This window comes from Camelus bactrianus, chromosome 2, assembly GCF_048773025.1.
Source record: "Camelus bactrianus isolate YW-2024 breed Bactrian camel chromosome 2, ASM4877302v1, whole genome shotgun sequence".
NCBI lineage: Eukaryota > Metazoa > Chordata > Mammalia > Artiodactyla > Camelidae > Camelus > Camelus bactrianus.
In genome coordinates, this window is record NC_133540.1 from 95,262,650 (window position 1) to 95,288,625 (window position 25,976).

The 25,976-nt window shown below is 37.5% G+C and overlaps 1 protein-coding gene across 10 annotated transcripts in view; it reads left to right on the forward strand.

The window, feature by feature from the left end:
- PTPN13 (protein tyrosine phosphatase non-receptor type 13) overlaps positions 1-25,737 on the forward strand; it is a 182,377-nt gene extending 156,640 nt beyond the window's left edge. For all 10 annotated transcript variants that reach the window (XM_010966161.3, XM_010966158.3, XM_010966162.3 and 7 more), the window contains 8 exons: positions 6,537-6,592; positions 8,702-8,805; positions 13,175-13,323; positions 14,983-15,073; positions 16,787-17,124; positions 18,553-18,768; positions 19,774-19,836; positions 22,355-25,737. In XM_010966161.3, the coding sequence (XP_010964463.1) occupies positions 6,537-6,592; positions 8,702-8,805; positions 13,175-13,323; positions 14,983-15,073; positions 16,787-17,124; positions 18,553-18,768; positions 19,774-19,836; positions 22,355-22,450 (1,113 nt within the window). In that variant the 3' untranslated portion in view covers positions 22,451-25,737. The remainder of the gene's footprint in view (positions 1-6,536; positions 6,593-8,701; positions 8,806-13,174; positions 13,324-14,982; positions 15,074-16,786; positions 17,125-18,552; positions 18,769-19,773; positions 19,837-22,354) is intronic.
- Positions 25,738-25,976: the final 239 nt, after the last annotated feature.

Genomic DNA, 25,976 nt, shown 5'->3' on the forward strand with positions numbered 1-25,976 from the left:
AATTACGTATCTGCTTACTTAAGACTTACTTTCTCTGCTGAGGCCTTACCTCTCCCTACTGGCCAGTTTCCCTTGTAAATATTAAAGATGATATCCTGATGACTGGTTAGTAACCTCAGTAAGAATTAGAACTGATGTCTCTTAACTCCGTTTGGAGAAAGATCTTGCCTTTGAATCATACAACCTCTTTTGTTAAAGGTTTCCATTCACGAAAAAAGTGCCCCCCAAACCTGATTTTTTGTGTGTCATGTGTGTCTTTGTTACTTTTACACCAAATAAAAGTTGGGAATTCCAAGATCCCGTTCCACATAATACCTAACCTAGGTAGAAAACTTGGTTTTCTCCTTGAACGCTTTCTCCTGCCCCTCATGGATGCCTGTCTTAATTATCGTGGAAACATCTCATTCTTTCAGTTATTCCATGACATTTGCTGTGATTGCTGTGCAGTTTCAGTTGAGACTTGTTTTAAAAGATTTGGACAGCTGACTGATTCCTAGTCCATATATTGGGCTAGTTGGATCCAAACTAGTAAAAATAAGCTGTACAGAAATTAGTACTCAATGTATGTTATATAAATTTACTAAATTCTTAAAAAAATTAAATCCCAAAGTTGGAATCATCTGAGATTATTGCCTATTTTTCTGAAAATTTACATTTAGGGATTAATTACATTAGGGGAAATAATGGTTAATTTTATTTGTTGCATTCAAGAGTCAAACTGTGCCTGGGAAAGAATCATCAGTCAAGTTTCCTCAAGTCCAAAAAAAAAAAAAAAGAGTGGGGAATGTTATAGCTCACTGGTAGAATGCATACCTAGCATGCATGAGGTCCTGGGTTCAATCCTCAGTACCTCCATTAAAAAAAAAAAAAAGCTAAGTAAATAAACCTAATTACCTCCCCCCACCAAAAATAAAAAAGAGAGAGAGAAATGATTAATTTTCAAAATTGTAATGATAGATTTATTTAAGACTAAGATGTCAGATCTGGGACAGTGAGCTAAGAAAAAAACATGAAATGATGGATAAATAGTATGTAAGCCTGCTTAAACTAGGCATCACTCTATTTGTGTGAATCTGATCTTGCTCGTTGTTCTAGGATAATTTCCCTCACAGTTCTTCTTACTCTTCCTACTGAACATCTTCAGAATTGTCAAAACTAAGCTAGTTTGGATTCTTACCATGCAGGTATCCACACACAACCTCATATACGCACGATTATGTTCATTAAACACTTATAAATAATTAATGTGTATAAATACAAGGACGTTTAAATCTGTTGAGTACGTATTTCCTAATCTAAAAAAAATGATTACACAAATATTGGATACCTCACAATGTGTCACACTACAGTGTTTTTTACTTAAGATGTTGTTTCATACTATCAGAATATTAATAATTACAACAATAAGCTCTTTGAAAAAGGTTTTCTGAACATTTTAAATCATACTAATTTTTATTATTTTTTTATTAATATTACTATTTGAAATTCCCCTTGAAATGTATATTCTGAAGTCTCTTAACTAAGACAATAAATAAAAATCTTTAATTTCCATTTCAAAAATGTCAGATCCAATGCCTTTTCTTAAAAAAAAAGAGCTTGTTAACATACTATAGTGTCTCATTTATACTGAACTATTATAACAAAAGTTGACAGCAGAAAACTTCATTCAAGTTGCTTTCTTGTTATTTTGATTATGAAAATATTATATCCCATTGTAAAAAACATTTTAAGTAGAATCGTCTAAAAATGCATGACACTTTTATTTTTTACCAATTCCTCATCTTCATCTGAGATAGCTATTGTTAAAATTTTGATTTTATGCTTCCATTGTGCATATGAAAACATATAATTTTTTAATATATATTTTGTCACGTGGTTCTAAATTTGATTCTCACTTAAAAAATGGTTAGTACCTTCTTTCCACAAGTACATAAAAATCTGTCTCATACTTTCTAATGCCTTCCTATTACTCTATTGCATAGATATGCCATAATTTGTTAAGTTGGCTACCTATTGATGAATATTAAATTTCTTATTTATTATAAACAACAATGCAGCCAAGATCCCTATTTCTTTATAATGTAAACTCTCAGGTCTCACAAGACAGAATTAAGCCCCACCTCCTCCGCCAGCATTTCAAAGGTTTATGTTATTTGTCTGGTTCCTACAGGCATTTGAGTTTGTAGTCTTTTCCAGTCTTTTGGGGCTGCCACAACCCAAGTGTCTTTAAAAGAGAGAAAGAAATTTATCTTTACACAGTTCTGGAGGCTGGAAGTCCAAGATCAAGGTGTTAGCAGGTTTGGTTTCTGGCAGGACCTCTTTCCTTGGCTTGCAGACAGCCACCTTCCTGCTGTGTCCTCATATGGTCATTGTGTGTGTGTGTGCATTCCTGGGATCTCTTCCTCTTCTTAAAAGGACATCAGTCCTATTGGATAAGAGCCCCATACTTATGACCTCATTTAGCATCAGTTATCTCCATAAAGACCCTATTTCCAAAAATAGTCACATTGGGGGTTAGGGCTTCAACCTGTGGATTTGGGGGAACACAGGTCAGTCCATAACACAGTCTTTGCTTTAACCACTTAAAAAATATAGTCAAATAAAATTATATTCACAATAGTTACAAAACAAATAAAAGTTCTAGGCATAAATTCAACACAAAATATACGTATCTATATTGAAAACTTTGAAACTCTACAAAGCATACAAGAAGTTATCAAAGAAAAACATTCCTTGTTCTTTGATCTTTAAAAAACCCTAAAATTTAAAGTCTCCCTAGATTTACCCATAAATTAAATGTAGTCCAATAAAATATTTTGGGTATTGGGGGTTTTTTTCCCCAGTAAGAGGCAGCATGGCTTTGTAAAATAATTTACATAGACGAATTAGGGTGTAAAGCTATCCAGAACAAATCTAAAAATTTAGATTCGTGGGGGAAGAATATTCCTACCAGTTATCAGGAAATATTATATAAATAACATATAAGTTGTCCTGCCACCGAAGTACAGATGAAGCCCACAAATTTGTGCCTTGAGAATTCAAGATGTTTAAGACCAAATACTTCAGGCCAGTCCATCCTTAAAAATAATACATCAGCACTTGAATAGATGAGACTTCTGCTTTAGAAGAGATTTTGACTAATGGTAAGCAAAACAAAGAAAACAAAAAAACAAGTTACTAAAGTAAAAACATGAAAAAGTTTCATTTGTTTCAAAACCATGAATTAAAATCCCAGTAGAAATTATATTCATAAGAAGGCAAATTTAAAAGACAAATTCATCTCCATTGCTGAGAGGAAGAGTGAGCCAGTATTCTGGAAGTGTTTTCTATTTCATCTTATATCTCTAGAAGATTGCCTACATTTGAGTGATTTTAAGAATCCCTTAGAAATTTTGAAAAAATTGAGAATTTTGAAAGTGCCATTCTGGGATCACCCTAAATGAATGGAAGATTATTTACTGAGTTGGTTCTTACCAGTATATTCTACAACCCTGAATGTTTTATCATGCACCAAAAGTTAAGCTGCTAACCGCTGGTATTGTTAAGAGTATAGGAATGTCCTTTTTAAGAAGAAAGATTATCCCTCCGTTAGCTAGCTGTGCAAATCATTGTATTTGTCCCTCAGTTGTAATTAACTCTAGACTTGACTGCAGTAGTCCCCACCACCATCTGCAGTTTCACCTTCCGAGGTTTCAGTTACCTACAGTTAACCTCAGTTGGAAAGTGTTAAATGGAAAATTCCAGAAATAAACAATTCCAAGTTTTAAATTGCATACCTTTCTAAGTACTGTGAGATGAGATCTCACTCCATCCCGCTCAGGACATAAGTCATCTCTTTGTCCGGCATATCTTGCCCATTAGTCACTTAGTAGCCATCTTGGTTATCAGATCGATCATTGCAAGTAACCCTTATTTTACTTAATAATGGCCCCGAAGTGCAATAGTGATGCTGGCAATTTGGATATGCCAAAGAGAAGCCATAGGTGCTTCCTTTGAGTGAAAAGGTGAAAGTTTTCTACTTCATAAGGGAAGAAAAAAATTGTATGCTGAGGTTGGTTGCTAAGATCTACAATAAGAACAAATCTTCTATCTGTGAAATTGTGAAAAGGAAAAAGAAATTTGTGCTAATTTTGCTATTGCACCTCAAACTGCAAAAGTTATGGCCACAATGCATAAGTGCTTAGGTAAGATGAAAAAGCCGTTCAGTGTGTGAGTGGAAGACGTGAACAGAAAACAGATTCAGTACTATCCGAGGTTTCAGACATTCACTGAGCATCTTGGAACGTAAACCCCGTCAGATAAAGGGGGACTACTGTACCTCTTAGTGAAGTACTTCGGGCCAATGTCTGTGTCTTAGTTATGAATGGAAGAATGAATGCCAGTCGTATACATGATTGTAAATTATTGTCTAAAGTTTCAAAACTCTTCACTTGGCTGTTACTGAATTTGTTTGACTCTGATTACTTTGGGGATAACAGGATAAGAAGGGACATCAGGGTTTCTGTCCTAACTTTGCTTATGCAGTCAAGCAGTCAATTTGGGAGCTGTACACATGCAAATAAGTAAATTTTCTTCCTCCACAGAAGTTCTGATTTCGCTCAAATAAAATGAGATTGATATCAGAATAACTTAATTACAGATACTTTCAACTCTACAAAAAGCTGTAGTTAAAAACATGTCCTGCTAAATGTTTATATAGAGTTTAGAGAGGGTTATAAAGAATTAGGGAATGATACGGGCTACCCAGGAGTAGGTGGGAGTGGTTATTACAGCTTCCTAATTTTAAAGATTTTGATCGGTGAGATAAAATGGGAAAGAGCATTCCCTACTAAGGAGCTTCTTAGCAAAGATGTGAAGGTCTGGATCAGCCTGGAACATTCAGAGCACTAAATCTTTGCAAGTAGGGTATCACATGGTGTCTTGAAAGCTAAGTCTGAAGAGATAGGCAGGGATGAGTTCATGAAATGACTTACATGCCATGCCAAAGAAAGAGCCCATATTTTCATTTGGCACTGGGCACTACAAATTAGGTAGCTGGTTCTGGACCCAGGAGATGCCTCCTCTACTCTTCAAGTTGCTGCCTCTGGATTCTTTGGGCAGCAGGATTACAAACTAACCTTCCAAGGACTGGCCATGATAAAAATCTTAAATCTTTTCCTCGAGGCAGTACTATAGCTGCTTCCTCTTCCAAAGAGCCTATAATCCAGAGTGAGAAGGGAGAAGGACCCAACCCTAAACCATACACAAGTGAACTCTGCAAAAACAGTGAGAAATTGGTTACTACAGTATCACTATAGTGTATTTCCACCTGGGCTTTATCTCATTATTTTAACGTCAGTAATAGCACTTAGCACTTGCAAAAGACTTTATACTTTGCAAAATGATTGCACACATGGTAGATTCCTAGACTAGGATTATGATGGGGAATAAGAAATCCAGATGACTTTGGAAAAAAGTTTTAACCCAGACTAAAATTTATCAACTATCAACTTCGAAAAACAGATAAGGTCTAAGAAGCTCTTTAAAAGTTACCGATGGATAAAAACAACCTACATTTTTTCTTCCTCCATAGAAGTTCTGCATTTCTCTCAAAGAAATTGAAATTGATGTCAAAGTAACTTAATTATAGTTTTTAACTCTGCGAAGCCTGTAACTGAAAGATCAAATGAACACACAAAAATGCAGTTAGTTGTGATAAGGTTTTGAAAAAAAAAAGTGCTATAAAAGGGAATGACCAAAAAGGCTTACTTTTAGACTGGGTGGTTAGGAAACATTCTCAGAAGGAAAAGGCACTTAGATTGAATAAAGAAAAAGTGAAAAGAGACTTTAAGGAACTAAAAGAAAGACCTGTCAGTTTGAAGCCTAGTAAGTGAAGGGGGGAGCAAAACCAGTTGGACTGTAGAGGTAGACAGAGGCTAGATAATACAGGGCCTTGAAATGAAAGAAATTTCCCATTTAAGATAGTTAGTCCTGATAGATTGAAATGTAAGATTAACCATGTAAAAATGCTACTTGGCATCTCCTTCTGATGGTAGCAAACTGCTTCTGCAGGACCTGCACATCTGAGACACCGTACTCAGTTCCAGGACATACTGATTGATCTGTGTTCCCTAGGGAGATACCCTCACTTTAAAAATAAAAGAGCAAGATAAGTTAGCACATGGAAATCTTAGATTTTAAAACTGAAGCCGTGTAAAAACATGTGCTATAATGTGCATATAAATAACTTTCATTTTAGATTTTTATTTTGCTTTTTCCTTACTTCTGTACATTCATATCCCTTAATATAAGAAATGAAAAGCCAAAATGAGTGTGAAGGTGAATAAGTGGAACCAGCAAAAACTCTCGGGCCACTCGAAGATGCCTCAGCCACAGTTCGGCATGTAATTGACTATCATGTGTGTCTTTGTAACACAAGGATGAGCAGTAACAGTGAACATAGGAACTAATATACAGGAAAAAACTGAACATTCTATAAGATTATTTGATTTTTTTTTACAATGTGCTAATTTGATTTTGATTTCTGTTTATTGTAGTCTACCAAAATGAATGGCTGTGAAGAATATTGTGATGAAAAAGTAAAAAGTGAAAGGTAAGAAAATAACTTTTAAAATACTTATAGCAATTTCATTCTTTTTTTAGAAGTCCTCTGAAAATTTTCATTTAGATACTGATTTTAAAATTAATATGTTCTTTTCCAATAAAATGAGACTTCTTGAGTAAAATATGGAACTATGGTTGAATATGAAGAATGTTTTAAGCATGTTGTTACAAGGAGGTTCTAGTGACATGTGACAATGTATTTGTTATAACATTGCTGAAAAAAAGCAGTCTGCTCTTGACCACTGGAAAAAAATAGAGGAAAAGTCTAAAAGGAAATGTGCCAACAATGATGATAGTATCTTCTCCCGGTATGATTATAGGTAATGTATTTTTCTGTTTCTCTATTTTTCTATACTTCACAAATTTTATTCTTTAATAAGAAAATAAAACCAAAGAAGGTAAGAAACATTCTAACTCCCACAAATGTTTTTCTTTTTGAAAACAGTTTCTAATGTAAAATGATTTTTTTGTGACACTAAATGATGTATCAGGAAAACTTATATATTGTTGGCCAACAAAGTGGTTATACATAAATTTTGCTTCATATTAAATGATAACCAACCAGTCAAAGGGAGCTATTTGCATTTTCCTAGAAAAGCAAATCAACAGTAAATTTTTCTAAGTAAAGATAGACTCGGGGATACATATTATTAATGCAGAAATGCATAGTTTTATACTTAAAAGATTAGCAAATATCTGGGCCAGCTGCCAATAATTATAAGATACAGACTCTTCCCTGTTGGGCAGGGGGAGGAGAGGAGGAAGGAGAGGTAAGTTAGAGTAATTTCTTTGGGTGGTGATTGAAAACCCAATTAACATGTAAAATATATTTGCCTGTTACTAATTCTTGGATACACTTTTTTAAAATTTTAACATTTCTGAAATCATGAAAGGTCATACAATTACAATAATCAATATTATTTCTTTCTTAACATAAAGTAATAGTGGGTCTTACAATGATGTGTGCCATAGACTCAAAGAACTGTGGTACATACCCTTGAACCTAGCGGTTTTTTTAATTCTGAGAATTGGTCCCACTACCATATTTATGCAAAGGCTTTTCTATAAGAATATTCATTGCAACATTGTTTACAGTAGTAAAAAACTGTAATATTCACAAAGTAGAGTGTACTTATACAATGAAATACTAAACAGCTGTTCAAAAGAATGAGAAAGAAGGAAATGGCTAATGGAAGGAGGTCCAAAACATATCCTTGCAGACAAAGTGTGCTTACGGGAAGACCAGACAGACCTCATGGATAGAGAACTTGCAAAGTACATTTTAATTATGGTGCTCAATTAGTTGGTGCAGAGGAAAACCTCCGCCATGAAAGTAGCATAATTGCTGTCCTGTTATGATGTTTTGGGAGCATTAGTGCATGTCGTGCTTTAATGATGTGTACCAGTGTCATCAGACAAATGTCCTTTGCTTTGTGCCTCTGGATATCAGAAAGTGAAAGAATGTATTCAGGCCTCTGCGGGATCCTTTTTCATCTCGTCTTATCACTAAATACTACTCCCCTACTTAGTTTCTCTCTTCCAGCCACCACCCTACCAAGGAGATGGCGTCTGCTGTGCACCTCTAGAATAATGAGAACTTGTACTGAATTTTATTACATTGTTAGGTCCCAGATATAGGAATGTCCTTCCAGGCCCTGACTGTAGCAAAAGACTGATATCCATCAGTAGGGATTTCTGTAATTAAATTAAGAATCTTTCATACAGAACAATAGTAGACAGCTGTTAAAAGAAAACAAAAGAGAGCCATCTGACACAATTGTAATTACTTATCCACGTGGAAGGTTGGAAGCAAAGCACTATGTTCTCCATCCCCAAGAGGACTCCTTCAATCTAAGGTTCAAAGACTTGGGATTTGTTTGAGGGCAAAATTTAAACCACAATAAACAATTCTGTCCCTCAGTTTAATTTATATCTACCAATAAATTTTAACAATTGAGGATGTGAGTTTTTTCAATCAGGTAATCTATTTTTAAATACCTTAACTGTAGTGAACATATGTAGTTCAAATACATAATATTTAAATTTATTTTGGAGACAAAACTGAAGAAAATATTATAAATATGTTTTATTGTCATAGCTTAGTTCAAAAGTCAGAAGAAAAGAAGACTGATGATGATGACATAACATGGGGAAGCGATGAATTGCCAATAGAAACAACAAACCACGAAGACTCCAATAAAGGCAAGAGTATTGTTAGCAACTTTTTTAAGCAAAAACAGTGGATAGAAAAAATAAGTGTTTCAGAATTAGAAGTTTTCAAAATATTTGGATATGTTATTTCACCCTAGGTCTACATTATTAGCTTCTATACATAAAGAATCACGTAGACAGACTATCAACACTCACATATACAACCAGGTTTTGCAGAGTTCTAGGCTAAAATTCTCAGTGGCTTGGAGCAAAACATGTAAATAAACATATAAATGCTTTGAATGGAAACACAAAGACACAATTTTGCCATCTTAGAATAAGAAGTCAAGGAGCACATTTTACTTGTAGTAAAATAAGGAGACTACCTCAAAGATAAGAAATTATTACTTTTGAATCTCAACCTCATTTTTTTACATTTTTTTTATTGAGTAATAGTCATTTTACAATGTTGTGTCAAATTCCAGTGTACAGCACAGTTTTTCAGTTATACATGAACATACATATATTTATTGTCACATTGTTTTTTTCGCTGTGAGCTACCACAAGATCTTGTGTATATTTCCCTGTGCTATACAGTATAATCTTGTTTATCTATTCTACATTTTGAAATCCCAGTCTGTCCCTTCCCACCCTCAGCCCCCTTGGCAACCACAAGTTTGTATTCTATGTCTGTGAGTCTGTTTCTGTTTTGTATTTATGTTTTATTTTGTTTTTTTAGATTCCACATATCAGTGATCTCATATGGTATTTTTCTTTCTCTTTCTGGCTTACTTCACTTAGAATGACATTCTCCAGGAACATCCATGTTGCTGCAAATGGTGTTATGTTGTTGGTTTTTATGGCTGAGTAGTATTCCATCGTATAAATATACCACATCTTCTTTATCCAGTCATCTGTTGATGGACATTTAGGCTGTTTCCATGTCTTGGCTATTGTAAATAGTGCTGCTATGAACATTGAGGTGCAGGTGTCATTTTGAAGTAGGGTTCCTTCTGGATATATGCCCAGGAGCAGGATTCCTGGGTCATATGGTAAGTCTATTCCTAGTCTTTTGAGGAATCTCCATACTGTTTTCCACAGTGGCTTTCTTTGCTTCCCTCTCCCACTCTTAATGATTTAGATGTCTTCTTTTACAATGTGTTTATTCTATTTGTAATTCATGGCAGTTATCTCCTTTCCAGTTATGAGTTTCTCATTTTTGTAGCATCCTGCTTCTTTTGTATTTAGAGTAGACCTGCCAGTATTTCTTTTAGCATGGGTTTAGTGTTGCTAAACTCTTTTAGTTTTTGTTTGTCTGTAAAGTTCTTTATCTCTCCTTCTATTCTAAAGGATAGCCTTGCTGGATAGAGTATCCTAGGCTGCATCTTGTTTTCATTCAGGACTTTGAATGTATCTTGCCAGTCCCTTCTGGCCTGTAGAGTTTGTGTAGAGAAATCAGCTGAGAGCCTTATGGGGGTTCCCTTGTAACTCACTCTCTGTTTTTCTCTTGCTGCCTTTAGGATCATTTCTTTATCCTTGACTCTGGCCGTCTTGATTATGATATGTTGGTGTGGATCTGTCTAGGTTCTTCCTGTTGGGACCCTCTGAGCCTCCTGTACTTGGATATCTGATTCCTTCTTTAGGTTTGGGAAGTTTTCAATCATGATTTCTTCCAATACCTTTTCAATCCCCTTTGTTCTTTCTTCCCCTTCTGGAACCCCTATTATGCGTAGATTGGCACGCTTTATATTATCCCTTAGGTCCCTTATACTGTTTTCATTGTTATTTGTTTTTCTCTCAGCTGTTCTGATTGGGTGCTTTCTGTTGTCCTGTCTTCTAGGTCACTTATTCGTTCCTCTGCATTATCTAGTCTGCTTTGCACAGCCTTTAGGTCAGCTCTCATCTCAACAAATGAGTTTACTAATTCTACTTCGTTCTTTATAGCTTCTATTTCATTTTTGACATATTTTATATCTCTAAACACTATTTCTTTTAGTTCCTTCAGTACTTTGATCAGTCCTTTTTTGAAATCTTGATTTAGTAGGCTATCAATGTCCATTTCCTTGATCGTGCTTTCAGGGGATTTCTCTTGATCTTTTAATTGGAGGTGGTTCCTCTGCTTCTTCATATTGCTAATATCTTTCTGTCACTGTGGCCGGTGGGCAGTTGGGTCACTCTCCTCCCCTCCCAATGCTGCACTTAGATGCTGCGCTTGGGCGAGGCAGGTGGGTGGATCGCGCCCCCTCCCAGCACCGTGGTCAGGTGTTGTGTTCCTGCCAGGAAGGCAGGTGGCCACCCTGCCCTCTCCCGGCACCAGTTGCCCTGCTGCTCTGTGCAGCTGCCTGCTCCACCTCGGGTAGGCGTTCCGTAGGCAGGCTCCAGGAAGACCATGGAACGGCCCCACCCCTGCTCTGTGCCAAATCTCAGCTCCTTGTTTGTCTTGGCAGCGCGAGTTCTCTGAGGTGCCAGGGCAGAAAGATCCTATCTGCCTCAGGCTGTAAACAAGTCTCAGTCCTGCCTAGGAGGTTGCGGAGCCCCTGGGTGAGGATTCAGGTCTCGGCCCCACCCCCGCCCGGGCTCTGTGCGCAGGAGGAGATGGTGGCTGTGGCTGCACCCCGCCTCTCTTCTCACGAGATGTGCCAGTAATGGCGCCATGGGTCTGAGGAGCCAAAGGCTACGGCGCCCCTCCCTGCAGGGCACACCAGCCTTGTTTCTTTGCTTTTTTCACGATGTATGGGGACCGAGGTTGTTCTGCTCCGTATCCCCTCCCAGCCACGGTGCACAGAACCCTGCAGTCCCCCAGGGCTGCCTTAGTGCAGCCGCCTCAGTCCTCCACCAGTGCAGGCGGCCTGTCCCAGCCCCAGCTGCCGCCTCGCATCTCAGGCTGGGTGTCGTGGGGACCCTTTGTGCCCATTTAACTTAGTTCTGTTGGTCAAGGGGTGCTCGGGGCAGATTTTAGCCTCGGAGGCTCCCCCTCCATCCCGTTGGCCTCTCAGTTGGAGAGGGGAGACCCAGCAAACGAGCGCTGTTCCTCCTTTGCCACTCCCTCCCTGCGGGACCGGTCCCGCACTGTTTTATTTTTTCTTATTTCTTTTTTCCTTTTCTTCTACCAGATTTTTGGCATCTTTGTCCTTCGAAGAGGGTGGTGTTCTGTTGGAGTTCAGCAGGTGCTCTGGTTGGTTGAGTGGGTCCATAGATGTGAGTTTTGGTGTATTTGTGGGAGAGGGTGAACTACAAGCGTCCCTCTACTCCGCCATCTTGCCTCTCCTCCTCAACCTCATTTTTAAGAGCAAGAGTCAGTTGGTCTGTCCTCACAATTATTGCCTCTCTCATTTTATTCTGAGTCAGGTGAGAAGTGAAGTTCTCTCCAGTGTTTAATGTTATACTAATGCAGTGAAAGAACATGGTTTTGTAATTTGAAGTCTTAGTTGTTGAAAGATATTAGAGACATTGAGAGAACACTTTTTTGATTCAGGTAAGACCATTAGTGTTAGTGATGCTCTTGTCAAATCCTGTAGCCCAGGCTCATCTTTCCAGCCTCAGCTCCTGTTGCATTTGCACTCAGTTCTGTGAATGTTTACAGTTACTTCATGTGATTGATTTTTTCACAACCAGGCTTTGCCCCAGCCATTACACTTCCTGAGTATCTCACACAATGTGGGGCATTACTCTTGCCTGCATAGTAGCTGCATCATCAAAATCCTTATATCAGTCAATTGACATAATTAAAGCTACACTTGTGCAGACGATAGCGAGAAGTCTCTCCTACTTTTTCCAGGATAGTAGTTGCCTTCTGTTATCAGCAGTTTCCATAGATAGAGCAGGTACTAGCTAGACACATAACTCTTCTTAGAAACTGATATCACTTGTTTGATAAAATCCCACAGACCCTTAGGATTTCATTTACATGGAGAAAACTATCAAATGCCAGAGACTGTGGCACTGAGTACCATGGGTGGTAGAGAGGGGAGAAATCACTGTTTCCACTGCAGTGCCCCCTGTAAAGCATTTCTGGAGCATCTCCCTTCATCTTTTCTCCATGTGCTCAGAAACCAATTTAAATGCAAAGTAAAAACAGGACTAAATACATTTTCATCAAGTAAACAGTACCATTTGACTTCAGAGAAGCAAAAGCAAACAATTTAAACTCCTTTATAAACTATAAGTAATTGAAAGGCAGGAGCCTTAAGAACTCTGAACAGTCAGTGAAATGTTCCCTTAAAAGTTGGGTACAGGGACCTTGCTGTGGCCAGAATTTTCCTATGTTGCTTGTAGTTATCTGCCTACCTATTAATTCTATTGCCTTATTAATTGAAAGACTCTCAGTTTTGTAAAAATAGATGAAATTAGTTCTCTTACTTGATTAAATCAGTTCTGGGGGAAATTTTTTTTAAAAAATCAACTTCTGTCTTCTTGTCAGATCCTCTCTTTCTGACAAATGAGGAGCTCGCCACACTCCCCATCGTCAAAGTGCTTCCCTCGGGTAAATACACTGGTGCTGAGTTGAAATCAGTCATTCGAATGTTACGGGGTTTACTAGATCAAGGAATTCCATCTAAGGAGCTGGAGGTAAGGAGCTTCTGACAATGGTTCTTTCTCAAACAAAGTTTTGTGCAAAGTTGGGAGAAATTTTGAAAACTTTAAAAATGTCTATTACTTTACAACTTTACTTCCAACTATAAAAGCACCATCTTATTATTTCTAGCAGTAAATTAATTTTTCTAATTAGGATCCTAATAGTATGGATTTAAAGGGATCTCTCTAACTACTTTGGATAAATTGATAAATCTCCCTGCAGATTATCCTCATAATGTAAGGATAAAGAGTTTTTTTAAAAAATCAAGTAACAATTCCAACCATCCACTAACTTCATAATTAATACACTATACATGTGATTCATCATTAGCAACAGTTTTTAATTTATTATAGCTCCAAGAATGTGCCCCCTAGTTGAAAGCAGCAATGGGTCAGAGGCCTTGCTCCTGTGGTCCTGCTGGCCCCATCCATTATATACCAAGAGGCCAAAGAGTAATGTAGCACCACTGTGGTTTGGGGGTCTACCTTGCCTGTCTCCCTCAAACCATCTGCTTACTTGTCTACTTCCTGAACTGTTTATAGCCACTGAAGTGAAAGGAACCAACTTCTAATGGGAACTTCTACAGTGTGCTGGATGCTTTGTATTTGATGCTTTCAGTATGTTCAATACCATTTTATAGATTTGGAGACAAGTTCATGATAGTTAAGCTATATTCTTCCTCTCCATTTTGCAGGAGAGACCTCTTCTTTTAAGGTCTGAAGTTTAAATGTCACTGTCTCGGAGACCTTGCATCACAACCCTTTACTAAGTAGATGTTTGTTTTTAATCACAGCAGCTTGTTAATTTCTTCAAAGCATATATCGCAATATTTGGTGGTTTACTTCTTTACTGCCTGTTTCTCCCAGTAGGCTGTAATCTCCAGGAGAGCCCAAATCATGTCTTCTTTCTCACTGGTGTATTCCCAGCATTTATTACAGTGCCTTGCATATAGTAGGCACTTTCAATATATGTTTGTTGAGTTGGCTGGCTGGCTGGCTGGCTGGATTAATGAACAAGTGAAAAGTGAGAAAGTGTTGACTTTAGAGGCTTTGGACTATCTAACCACAACTCCACTACATGGAATATTCTGTGACCCCAGAAACAATATGGTCAGGAAATTCTGCTCCAGCTTATTACTTTAAGCCAAAGATTTTTTTATATATAAGTTCTGCTTTTTTTCTAACATGAAATTATAGACATCTTTAAACTGAAGTTTGAAATTAAGGTACAAAGTGCTGCCTCACAAAGTTAGTTGCTACAACATGTTATGTTAAAGATACTTGCAACAATGGGGGGAGCAGGGTAGAGCCCAGTGGTAGAGCGCATGCCTAGCATGCGTCAACCCTCAGCACCTCCATTAAATAAATAAATAAACCTAATTACCTCCCCCCACAAAAACAAACAAACAAACAAATTTTTTAAAAATTTGAAAAAATTTTTTAAGATATTTGCAACAGTATATTTCAACAACTGGTATATTGAATTAGTATTGGGATTTTAGGCTTATTTATCTTGACAGGACATATCTATTTAACACTCACAGTTTGCCCTGATCAATAGTTTTGCACCCTGCACATTTAAAGCATTTGCAATTATTACTGAATTACTACTTATCTCAACAAATTTCGTTTTATTTCCATTTTTGCTTACAGAATCTTCAAGAATTAAAACCTTTGGATCAGTGTCTAATTGGACAGACTAAGGAAAACAGAAGAAAGAACCGATATAAAAATATACTTCCCTGTAAGTTCTAATTTGGCTTCAAATCAAATGTATGTTCAATATAATTTAAAACTTATGTGCTAGTTGACCTTTTATGTCTCTCACGTAAGTGTGCACTCACACACACCCCCACACTCAGAGATTTACATCAGTAACAAATAAATTTAGATATACAGTGTTAATTCTTCTAAAATTATCTGTGTTTTCTGAAAATTGATTAGAGGAATCTTAAGCATTTCTTCAGACATTCACGAATTTTTAAAGTCTTTTTAAAAATATAAGTTGACTTCTGGGTAAGCAGTTTCTGAGTTCATGTGTCAGTGATAGTCTATTTATTCCACCATTTAAAGTTTAGAGAAATGTCTGTGGTACATAATAGCTGTATACACGCATGTGGCCACAGTGGTACTATCAAATTGCATTGTACTTTGAATTGTTTCAGAACCGGAAGGAAAAAATAACAATTATTTTTACCCATATTTTACCCATTTCACCAATCAACATGTGATTTTTTTAAATATATATGAATATATGTATATAGCTAAAATAGTAACATCTAGCAACCTCTTATAATAATCACCAGCCACATTTACACATATTAGCTATTAGATTACACCATATGACACACTGACCTTATCTTTGCCAGGAAGTCATAAATTCAAAGATAGATAACAGGACCAATAGTGACAAATCATGCAGTAAATAATAATACAATTAAATTTTTTCAGTCAAGATAGAAGACACAAAATTCATTTTGGAAAACTTTCTTTTAAGAATTGAATTTTAGACAGGATTTTTTTTAATGGAATGGGTCATGGTCTGACATAAAGTAGGTGGTAACTATATAGGCCAAAAAAAAAAAAGGGCAGACTAGTATCTCAAGGCAGAATGGGATAAGCCATAAATCCAGAACTACTGAGTGCATTTGTTTCTGTGGACCAAGAGATAGAAGTCAAGTAATAGAACGGTAATTGATGGAGGATTTTGAAATCTATTACTAAATGTCATAATTTGGTAATCACAGAAATTAAATTTATAAATATTTGAAATAGAAATGACTTCTAATAAGTACATACAAATTAATCCTCTTGGATAAAATGGTTTATATATACTTTTCACTGGGGCAGTCTGGTTTGAAAATTTATATTTTGACTATATAAAATTACAATGCCTGGAGAATAAAGTGAGCTACCTTTTTATTTATTGTGTTAATTATTTTGGCTACTTATTTAAAACAATATAATTTAATTAGATAAGCAAGACTTACTTGTGCCAATTACATTTATAATAAGTACTTTAGTAGTTTCACTATAATACTAATTTTTCTTTCATGAATAATTTTTGGCATTGTCATTCTTACTAAATTCACTGTTGTTGTCATTATTAAAATAACAATGGAGAAGTAGCCAAGTTGTGTTTCTCTATTAAGAAGTTCTAAATGCTTTTATTAATTTATTAATTTTAATTTCTTCAACCAAATCTATGTGAACAGTACTGAATTTTCTCAGGAACTCACTGAGCTGACATCTTAAATATACTTGTAACATGAGGGAAATGAGCAAATGTAAAATATTTGACTGTACTATAATTTGAAAATACGCCTTTATTAAAATGTTTGTGATTTCATCTGTGATTATGAGGAAATCTCATAATCTTCGACTCACCTTGTTTATAAGGCTCTTGTTTAAAAATGCATGATATGGATGACTCTGTTTTGTGGTGGGAAATTCACAGACGATGCTACAAGAGTGCCTCTTGGAGATGAAGGTGGCTATATCAACGCCAGCTTCATTAAGGTACCAGTGGGCAAAGAAGAGTTCGTTTACATTGCCTGCCAAGGACCTCTCCCAACAACCGTTGGAGATTTCTGGCAGATGATTTGGGAACAAAAATCCACAGTGATAGCCATGATGACCCAAGAAGTAGAAGGAGAAAAAATCAAATGCCAGCGCTACTGGCCTAACATCCTAGGCAGAACGACCATGGTCAGTGACAGGCTCCGACTGGCTCTCGTGAGAATGCAGCAGCTGAAGGGCTTCGTAGTAAGAGCAATGACCCTCGAAGATATTCAGGTACGTGCACCACATCCTTCCATGATTGCATCAGTTTATTTCTAAGTAATAGCCAATGACTTCCTGGTTCCCATTTCAGTGGAACTAATGCCACCTATTTTTAATCTAATATAAGCTCAGATATGACCCTCTTGATGAATCCGGCCAAACAGTTTCCTCCAGTATGTACTGTATTAAAATGAAAATGAGAATACAGGACTTTAATAGGATCAGCCATCATCCTGTGCTTAATGATGGCACAGAATGGCTCAGAAGCCATCTGCTGGAAACTCACTTTTTAAGGTCAAATCTCTAAGTAGACTCAATAAACTTTTATTTTTTTAATTCTAAGTGGGAAATATCCCCCCATAAAGACAACATAAGTTGTTAATACGTGGACAATTGTAGCATAAATGTTTGTTGCAATTCCTATTGCAGCCCCTAAGCACTGAGTACATGTAGCCTGAATTAGATGAGAGGGTGAAGCTGCTGCCATCTCCGCATCTCCACACCCCTCACCTTACTTCCTCCCCCGCCCAGTAACACTAGCTCTGTGTGAGTAACGTGTTCCCTATTGGAGTTTTAGCTTTCTTAAAGAAACAGAATAATTTTACTTACATAGAAACAAAGCATTCTGACTCAGTTTTACTGGTGGCATGTCAACATAGCCTGAGAATTTCCTTTATCATTTTTGATTTGTGATTTTACAAAGAACTCAAGATTACATCTCGTCATTCCTTTGTACCAGCCTACCCATTGCCGATGCCAGCACAGTGGTTCAGTATTCCTTAAAGGATTTGTTTATTTAATCAACACATGTTTATAGAGCTTAGGCCCTATTATGGAATCGAGGGGTTCAGCAGTTAACGACACAAATAAAAGGAAATCCCTGACCTCAGAGAGCTTACTTCCTAATGAGAAGATACTGCTGTTGATGATGCTGTGGAAGAACCACGAAGGACTTGAGTGAGCCACAGGGATATCTGAGGGGGAGGGGAGCATTTCAGTCCAAAAGAGCAAGTGCAAAGGCCCTGAGACTGAACTGTATTTTTCAAGGTCCCTACAGCTGGAGTGACATGGCCAGGACGAAGACAGTAGGTCTGAGAGGTAGCCTGGCCACATCGTGTGTGGCTTACAAGCCACTGCAATGATTGGGGCTTTTATCTGAGGTGAATTTGAAATGGGATCATTACAAAAAGGTGGTTGTTCATATCAAACTGTAGTTTGTTTTTAGAGTTTCCAAAAAGTAGTTTTTACCAATATTTAAAGTGTGGACCTAGCAGCCTCCTTGATAAAGGCCCTCTGTGTGCTGTTTGATGGAGTCTTCTTGTCTCTTCTACTTGTCCAATGGACAAGTCAGAATTTAAAAGGATAGAATAATATTAAGAGGCAGTTATATGTGGACAACATAATATGCCTTTATCTACTTGTTCTGTCACATAATTTCAGACAGGAGAGGTGCGACATATTTCTCATCTGAACTTCACTGCCTGGCCAGACCACGATACACCTTCTCAGCCAGACGACCTGCTCACTTTTATCTCTTACATGAGACACATTCACAGATCGGGCCCCATCATCACACACTGCAGCGCTGGCATTGGACGTTCCGGGACCCTGATATGCATAGATGTGGTTCTAGGATTAATCAGTCAAGATCTTGAAGTGAGTACAAGTTATAGGCTAAACAAGTATTTGACTAGAAATAACATGGAGTCCAATTTTTTAATAATGCGTTGTGATCTCAGAATTTATTTTATTTATAAAGTATGTATAAATGACTTAATTTTCCTACTACATAAAATTGTTTTTTAGAAAACATTCAAAACCACATACGCCATCATGAAGAAGAAGTAATACCTCAAACATATGTATTTTACTGGGTTTTATTAACCATGTGCTCAAAGCCCCTTATGCAGTATTGCATTTTACTCTATATAGTCTTTAGGCTTGTGTAAGATAGTCATTGTTGTTTAGGGATAGAAATATTGAAGCACAAAAGAAAATCTATTTTTGAAATGGAAAAGCTTATATTCTTGTTATTATTTCCTATAGTTGGGAAATATATTTCTGTTATACAAATTGATAAATTGACAAATCTTACTTAAAACCTAAATCAATATAAATCATACTTAAAATGTTAGAATATCTTACTGTACATAATATGTAATTAAAATCATTGTCTCTTGAAGAATTTGTTTAAAAAAAAAACAGTGCTATCTTGCTCTTCACATTCATATCTCCCATGATCATTTAAGTAAGACAAAATGAAACAGTCTGTTGTTCTCAAACTGTTAAATATCAGTGAAAATGAAAAGATTAGGAATTTTATTCTGAATAGCAAAATGTAGGGAAAATAATTTGCCTTGTGTTTTTTTTTTTTTAATGAAGATATTAGAAAATAGTCAAATTTCAGAGAGAAGAGAATTTCTTTTGGGGATTTTCCAACAGAATAGCCTTCATAGTTCTTAGAGAAATCATAAATAAAATTATCAAATGTTAGCAAAGTCAGCTCACCAACTTACTGTGAACAGAACAGTTTCCCAGGACTGCTAGAAGGGGAAGGAGATTGAGGTGCAGAAATCCTTATAAGCCACTCCTTGGTCACTCTTTGGGGGTCAAATTCAGTTACCCTTTTTATATAACATCAGATTCTGTGTCCTTTGGCAGTTTGACATCTCTGATTTAGTGCGCTGCATGAGACTACAAAGACATGGAATGGTTCAGACAGAGGTGAGTGTTGGCTATTTACTTCTATTGAATTGGGTTTTTGTGAAAGTATTTCTAGGCTTTTTTTTTTTAATGTTGCCTTATAGTTTAAAAAATGAGGAAATGCAAAATCCACAATGAATAGATTACAGAGAATTGGGGCAAAAATTTGGAGTAGTACAAAATAACACGTAATTAGTGGCACTCCTTCCCCATTTCCAACATAAAAAAGAAATAGAAGGCAAAATTTTTGCTCCAGAAACTTCCTGAGAGAGAGTAGAATCAGCAGCATTGACCAGAAGGCAGGAAGGGAGGCTGGAGTTGCTTAGCTTGGAGAAGGCACCCTTGGGGAAGAATGAATGGGTGCGTTCATTTACCCTGTTTTGATCATTTTCATTTCTCTGACCTGAAGTCAAAACATGAGTTATATCAGCCACCAACCTACAGACATGGGTCCTTCACAGGGACTGCATTACTTACAGTGTCTGTCTGCTCTGCGTAGTTTCACTACCCTTTCTGTGATGTGTTGGGGGAAGAATGTGGAAGAAGCTCTTTTCATATATCTACAAATTCATATTTCTCTATCTCTTGAAGAATATGGAAGTTTACTGTCATCAAAATTAGAATGTGCCTTCTTTCCCTTCATATATATATATATGTGTGTCCTAAATATTAAGCTGATTGACAGTCACATTTTGTAAGTAAAGAAAACATTGATTTGTGTCAGCAGTTTTTTAGACTTGGGAAGTTCACTCATTCAGCAGATATTTATCAAGTGCCTGCTTTGTATCGGGCACTTTTCTACATGCTTGGAGCGTATCAGTGAACAAGATCCCTGCTAGAACAACAAAGATCTTCTAGGGGATGGTGATGAGGAAGGCAGGTAATAAACCCATTAAAAAGGAAATCGTCTGGGATCTTTGAAAGTGATACATGCTTTAGAGGAGAAACAAAGCGTACGCTAAAGGATGAGCCATGGCAGGTGGGGTGCTATTTTAAATAGGGTGGCAGCACTGAGGAGGTAACCTTGAGCTAAGATTTGAAGGAAGGGGTCATGCAGATGTCCGGGAGTGAGAGCCTCTCAGGAAGTCCAAGGTGGGAGTGGGTCTTGTGTGTTCCAGAATAGTCCCGGCTAGTGTGGCTGAGGTGGAAGGAGAGGAGGGGAGCTGTGAGAGGAGGTGACAGGTCCAGGGCATGGGCCTTCCCCTCAGAAAAATGGAGCCATCACAGGATTGTCAGTATGAGTGACATGACCTGACACATTTTCAAGGACCGCTCTGGCTGCTGTATTAAAACGAAACTCACAAATGGCATTTGTTGTTGTTTGAATAGTATTCCATTGTATAAATACTATTCAACCGACAACATAACGCCATTTGCGGCAACATGGATGTTACTGGAGAATGTCATTCTAAGTGAAGTAAGCCAGAAAGAGAAAGAAAAATACCACATGAGATCGCTCATATGTGGAATCTAAAAAAAAAACAAAAACAAAACATAAATACAAAACAGAAACAGACTCATAGACATAGAATACAAACTTGTGGTTGCCAAGGGGGCTGAGGGTGGGAAGGGACAGACTGGGATTTCAAAGTTTAGACTAGATAAACAAGATTATACTGTATAGCACAGGGAAATATATACAAGATCTTATGGTAGTTCACAGAGAAAAAAATGACAATGAATATGTATGTTCATGTATAACTGAAAAATTGTGCTCTACACTGGAATTTGACACAACATTGTAAAATGATTATAACTCAATCAAAAACCTTAAAAATTGTTTTAAATTAAAATAAAAATTTAAAATGTTATTTAAAAAAAAAAAAAAACATGACCCGATTTGGGAAGGAGGGTGCAGGGTTAGAAGCGGGAGGTGGGCCAGGTGGACGCTGTGGTGGCCCCGACTGGAGTGGTGGGTGTGGATACAGGGAGAGGAGGACGTTACGTCAAGTGTCGGCTGGTGGGCTGTTTGTGGTGTGAGAGAGTCAAGGATAAATGTGGGCAAGTTAGAATTCAGATTAGCAAAAAGGAAACAATAAAACAGTTGTGTGTATTCCTCTTCTTCAGAGTTGTTAACATTTCAAGACAATTCTTTTGTGTAGCTTCTTGGGTATTAATTTCTTGACATTTCAAAACATCAAGATGAGTTCAGAGTCTAGAAGAAATTTTTTAGGAAGTTTATTTTTCCATTATAAAAGTAAATCATAAATATCACCAAAGCACAAAGAATAGAAGTGGCCCATGAATCAGAGACAATTTCAGTTAGCACTCACCCACCCACCCCCAAGGCCCTTTCCCTCCTCTATCTCAATCTGGTTTCTGTCTCTTACCGTTTTTATGACACTGCACAGTTCAATATCCTGCTTCTTACATTCAACCCTATAAGATAATTTTTCCATATTTTCAAAATTACTCAAACATCACTTCCTATAGTGAAGATACATATATATGTAATATTCACATTATACATCTAAAGTCTTCTTTCCCTCTCCCTGTTTTTTTGTTTTGTTTTACTTTGTTTTGTTTTGTTTTGCTATAGGATCAATATATTTTCTGCTATCAAGTCATCCTTTACGTCCTGACACGCCTTCAAGCAGAAGAAGAGCAAAGAGAGCAGCCCCAGCCCCTGAAATGACATGGACAGAACAGCCTCTGATGTCTGTCCATTTCCCTCCTAACTTCAGCAGACACTCCTGCTCTCTATTTAAAACAAAGATCACAGGGCATCAAGTCCATACAACATCGTTAGGCTTATTCTCCTCTACCTTAGAGGGGCATTCTTAGTAACAATAAATAATGTTGAAATGCTGTATTTTTTTTACAGCTACTTTAACCTGTGATAATTATTAAAGATTTTTTTAACACTAACTGAATAATGCAAATTTTAGGGATGATTAAGGCAGCATTTGATTATAGTTGACATTGTTACCAGGACACACCAAGTATGTTTTTAATGCACCAATCTTGTTTATAGCAAAATTATTTTCCAGTATTTTAATAAACTAGAGTTATTTTATAGGGGATACTTGAAACCAGTATTTAAGCTTTAAATGACAGTAATATTGGCATAGAAAAACAGGTAGCAAATGTTTACTGTATCAGTTCTAATGTTTACTATATAGAACTTCCTGTAATATATTTATATACTTTTTCATGAAAATGGAGATATCAGATACATTTGTAACTGCATCATCTGTTATACAATATCATCTCACTTTGTAAATAAAAATACACCTTAAAACATGAACAAGCCAAAAGTGTGTGCAGACAAATTAAACATTTTCAGTGTGCTATTTTTAACGACATCCCGGCCCCTGGAAAGGCAGGAACTTCTGGACCCCAACTCCCCATCTTCCCCCTTGGTCCCAGCTGTGCCAGCCCCAGGGACCGGGAGTGTTGTCAGAAAGCCTGGCAGACCTTCGCCAAGGTCTGATTTGATGGTGAGGGTCAGGTACTGGACAACAGTGGTTAAGAACTTCAGTCTCACTTCCTACCGCCTTCCTGTGAGCCTAACTGATACATAAATCAGAGTTTTCAAGTCCTCGTTGTAATAAAACTCAGAGTTTTCTATCTTGGCTGACAAGGGGTAATGAAAGAAAACAAGATCACACCACCTGGGAGGTTTATATTTGGTCTGCCTGAAGGGAAAGAGATGGCTTCAAAGAACCTGCTTCTGATGCTCAGCGCTGAGCAAGGGTCCCGGACTCCTAATTCTGACAGTGCTACTGAACCCCGCCGTGAGTGACGCCACCCCTAGACCAAGGAAACTGCTTGGCTCATCCTCATAGGAGCGACCAATTCTGAGCTAGTTAACTGGAATTTCAGATGTTACCCGAGTGCGACGATTTGCTGGGACCTGCACCTGAAGAGCTGAGGTTATCTGAGGGCAGAAGACGGTACCAGGAAATGCACAAAACCCCAGAACGGTGTGTGTGACTCCTCACAGGAAGCAGGTGTGACTCCTTCCTCAGAAGTAGCTCTGAATCTGGCAAGAGAAGTACCACCACCATCATTCCCACTTCAATCAGAAGAGTTTTTACAGACTGGGTTATAGCTAAGGATTTCATTGGGTAGGGGGGGGTTCTATGGCTTTAAAAAGATATTTAGAAATTCCTGTCCGAGTGAGTTGGAATCATGAGACTTTGTTTTCCTGTCATAATGACAGGAAACCAGGCCAGCAGGGCTCCAGGAGCCAGTACAGCTGGAGGTGATTAGCTACCATCTGAAGTCAACAGAGAGGGGAGGGGGGAAGCTGGAGAAAGATCCTTTTTCTGGAAAGAATGTAGCTAGGAAATGGAAACTAGGGGAAGAAAATGCGGGTTTCGGTTTACAAACCCTGAATGGAAACTTCATTATAGTAAACATGTCGCCCTCCTCGTCTGGGAGGTGGCTCCACTACCTCGGAACAGGGTTAGCCACTTGCTAGGGGCACGCTGGTTAGAAAGCATGGTGATGCCACAGTGCCAGGTAGCGAATGAATAAACAGGACTTGGCTCCTAACACACGTTAGCTAGCTAAGTACCATAAAATACACACCCAAACATAGAATGGCTCAAACATAACAGAAGCTTATTTCTAGGTATCTAACAGTTCTGGGCAGGAGAACAGCTCAACAGGGCAGCTCTCCTCCCTCCAACAGTTAGGAACCCAGGCTGATGGAGGTTCTGTAATCAACACATAGCTTTTCATCCCGGAAATTGTCTCCATTTCTCCAGCCAGAAAGGGGTGAAAGGGTATGGAGGGCCACCTGTGGGGGACTTTATGAACCAGGCAGGCCTGGAAGTGAAGTGCATCACTGCCATTCATTCCGTCAGCAAGAATTACTCAAACAGTGCCCCTGAGCACAAGAAAGCTGGGAAGTGAGTTGGCTGAGCAGCTGTTTCCCAGCGACAGACAACTCTGTGCTGTAGAAGGAGAAGCACGAGTTGTGATGGAGTCTATTTATAAAACTGAGCTAAAGTTGTATATTCTAGAAGAATGTACCTTAGAACAGTCCTGAGCACCTCAGGATTGGAAACATCACCTTGTCTCCAAATCAAAACTTTGTTAGATGTCATTAGTAGAAGTATTTCTGAATTATGATAAAAAGGGAAGTAACTGCTGAGAAAGGGCAAGGTGTTCACAACTGTGGTTCCATTAGCCTGCTAGAGCTCTTGGTTTTAAAATGACTAGTTATCTACACGCAATGTGATACATTCAAGAGATTAACAATTCACCAAAGCTGTCCTTTAGTCAGATACCTAGACAGTAAGAAAATGTGTTCCCATTTTATATAATTCAAGGTAACTTGTTATGCTGGTGATAAATATAACAAACCTGCATAAGATTTTAAAGCCAGTTTAAAATTTAATGTATCAACTTGGAACTGCATTTGACTGCAAGTAACCAAAAACTAATCAAACAGGCTTACACAGATTAGAGATTTCTTCCCTTAAGAAAACCAGTTTGGAAGTAGACTTCGCTGGAATTGATTCTGCAGTTCAGGAATGTCAGCTGTGGTCCCATTTGCTTATTTTTGCTTTTGTTTTCCCTTCCTGAGGAGGCAGATCCAAAACGACATTGCTGAGACTGATGTCAAGGAACATACCACCTGTGTCTTCTTCCAGAAGCTTCATGGTTGCAGGTCTTATATTTAAGTCTTTAATTCATTTTGAGTTTATTTTTGTGTATGGTGTGAGAAATAGTCCAGCTTGATCTTTTGCATGTAGCTGTCCAGTTTTCCCAATGCCACTTATTGAAGAGTGTCTTTTCCACATTATATATTCTCGCCTCCTTTGTCATAGATTAATGGCACATAGAAGTGTGGGTTCATTTCTACACTGTCTGTTCTGTTCCATTGATCTGTTTTTGTGCCAGTACCATACAATTTTTATTACTGTAGATTTGTAGTATCATTTGAAATAAAGGGCCATGATGCTTCCACCTTTGTTTTTTTTAAGATTGTTTTGACTATTTGGGGTCTTCTGAATTTCAATACAAATTTTAGAATTATTTGTTCTAGTTCAGTGAAAAATACCATTGGTATTTTGATAGGGATTGCCTTGGGTAGTACAGTCATTTTAACAATATCTTTCTATTTGTTTGTGTCATCTTCACTTCTTTCATCAGTGTCTTACAGTTTTCCGAGTTACAGTTCTTTTACCTCCTTAGATTTACTCCTA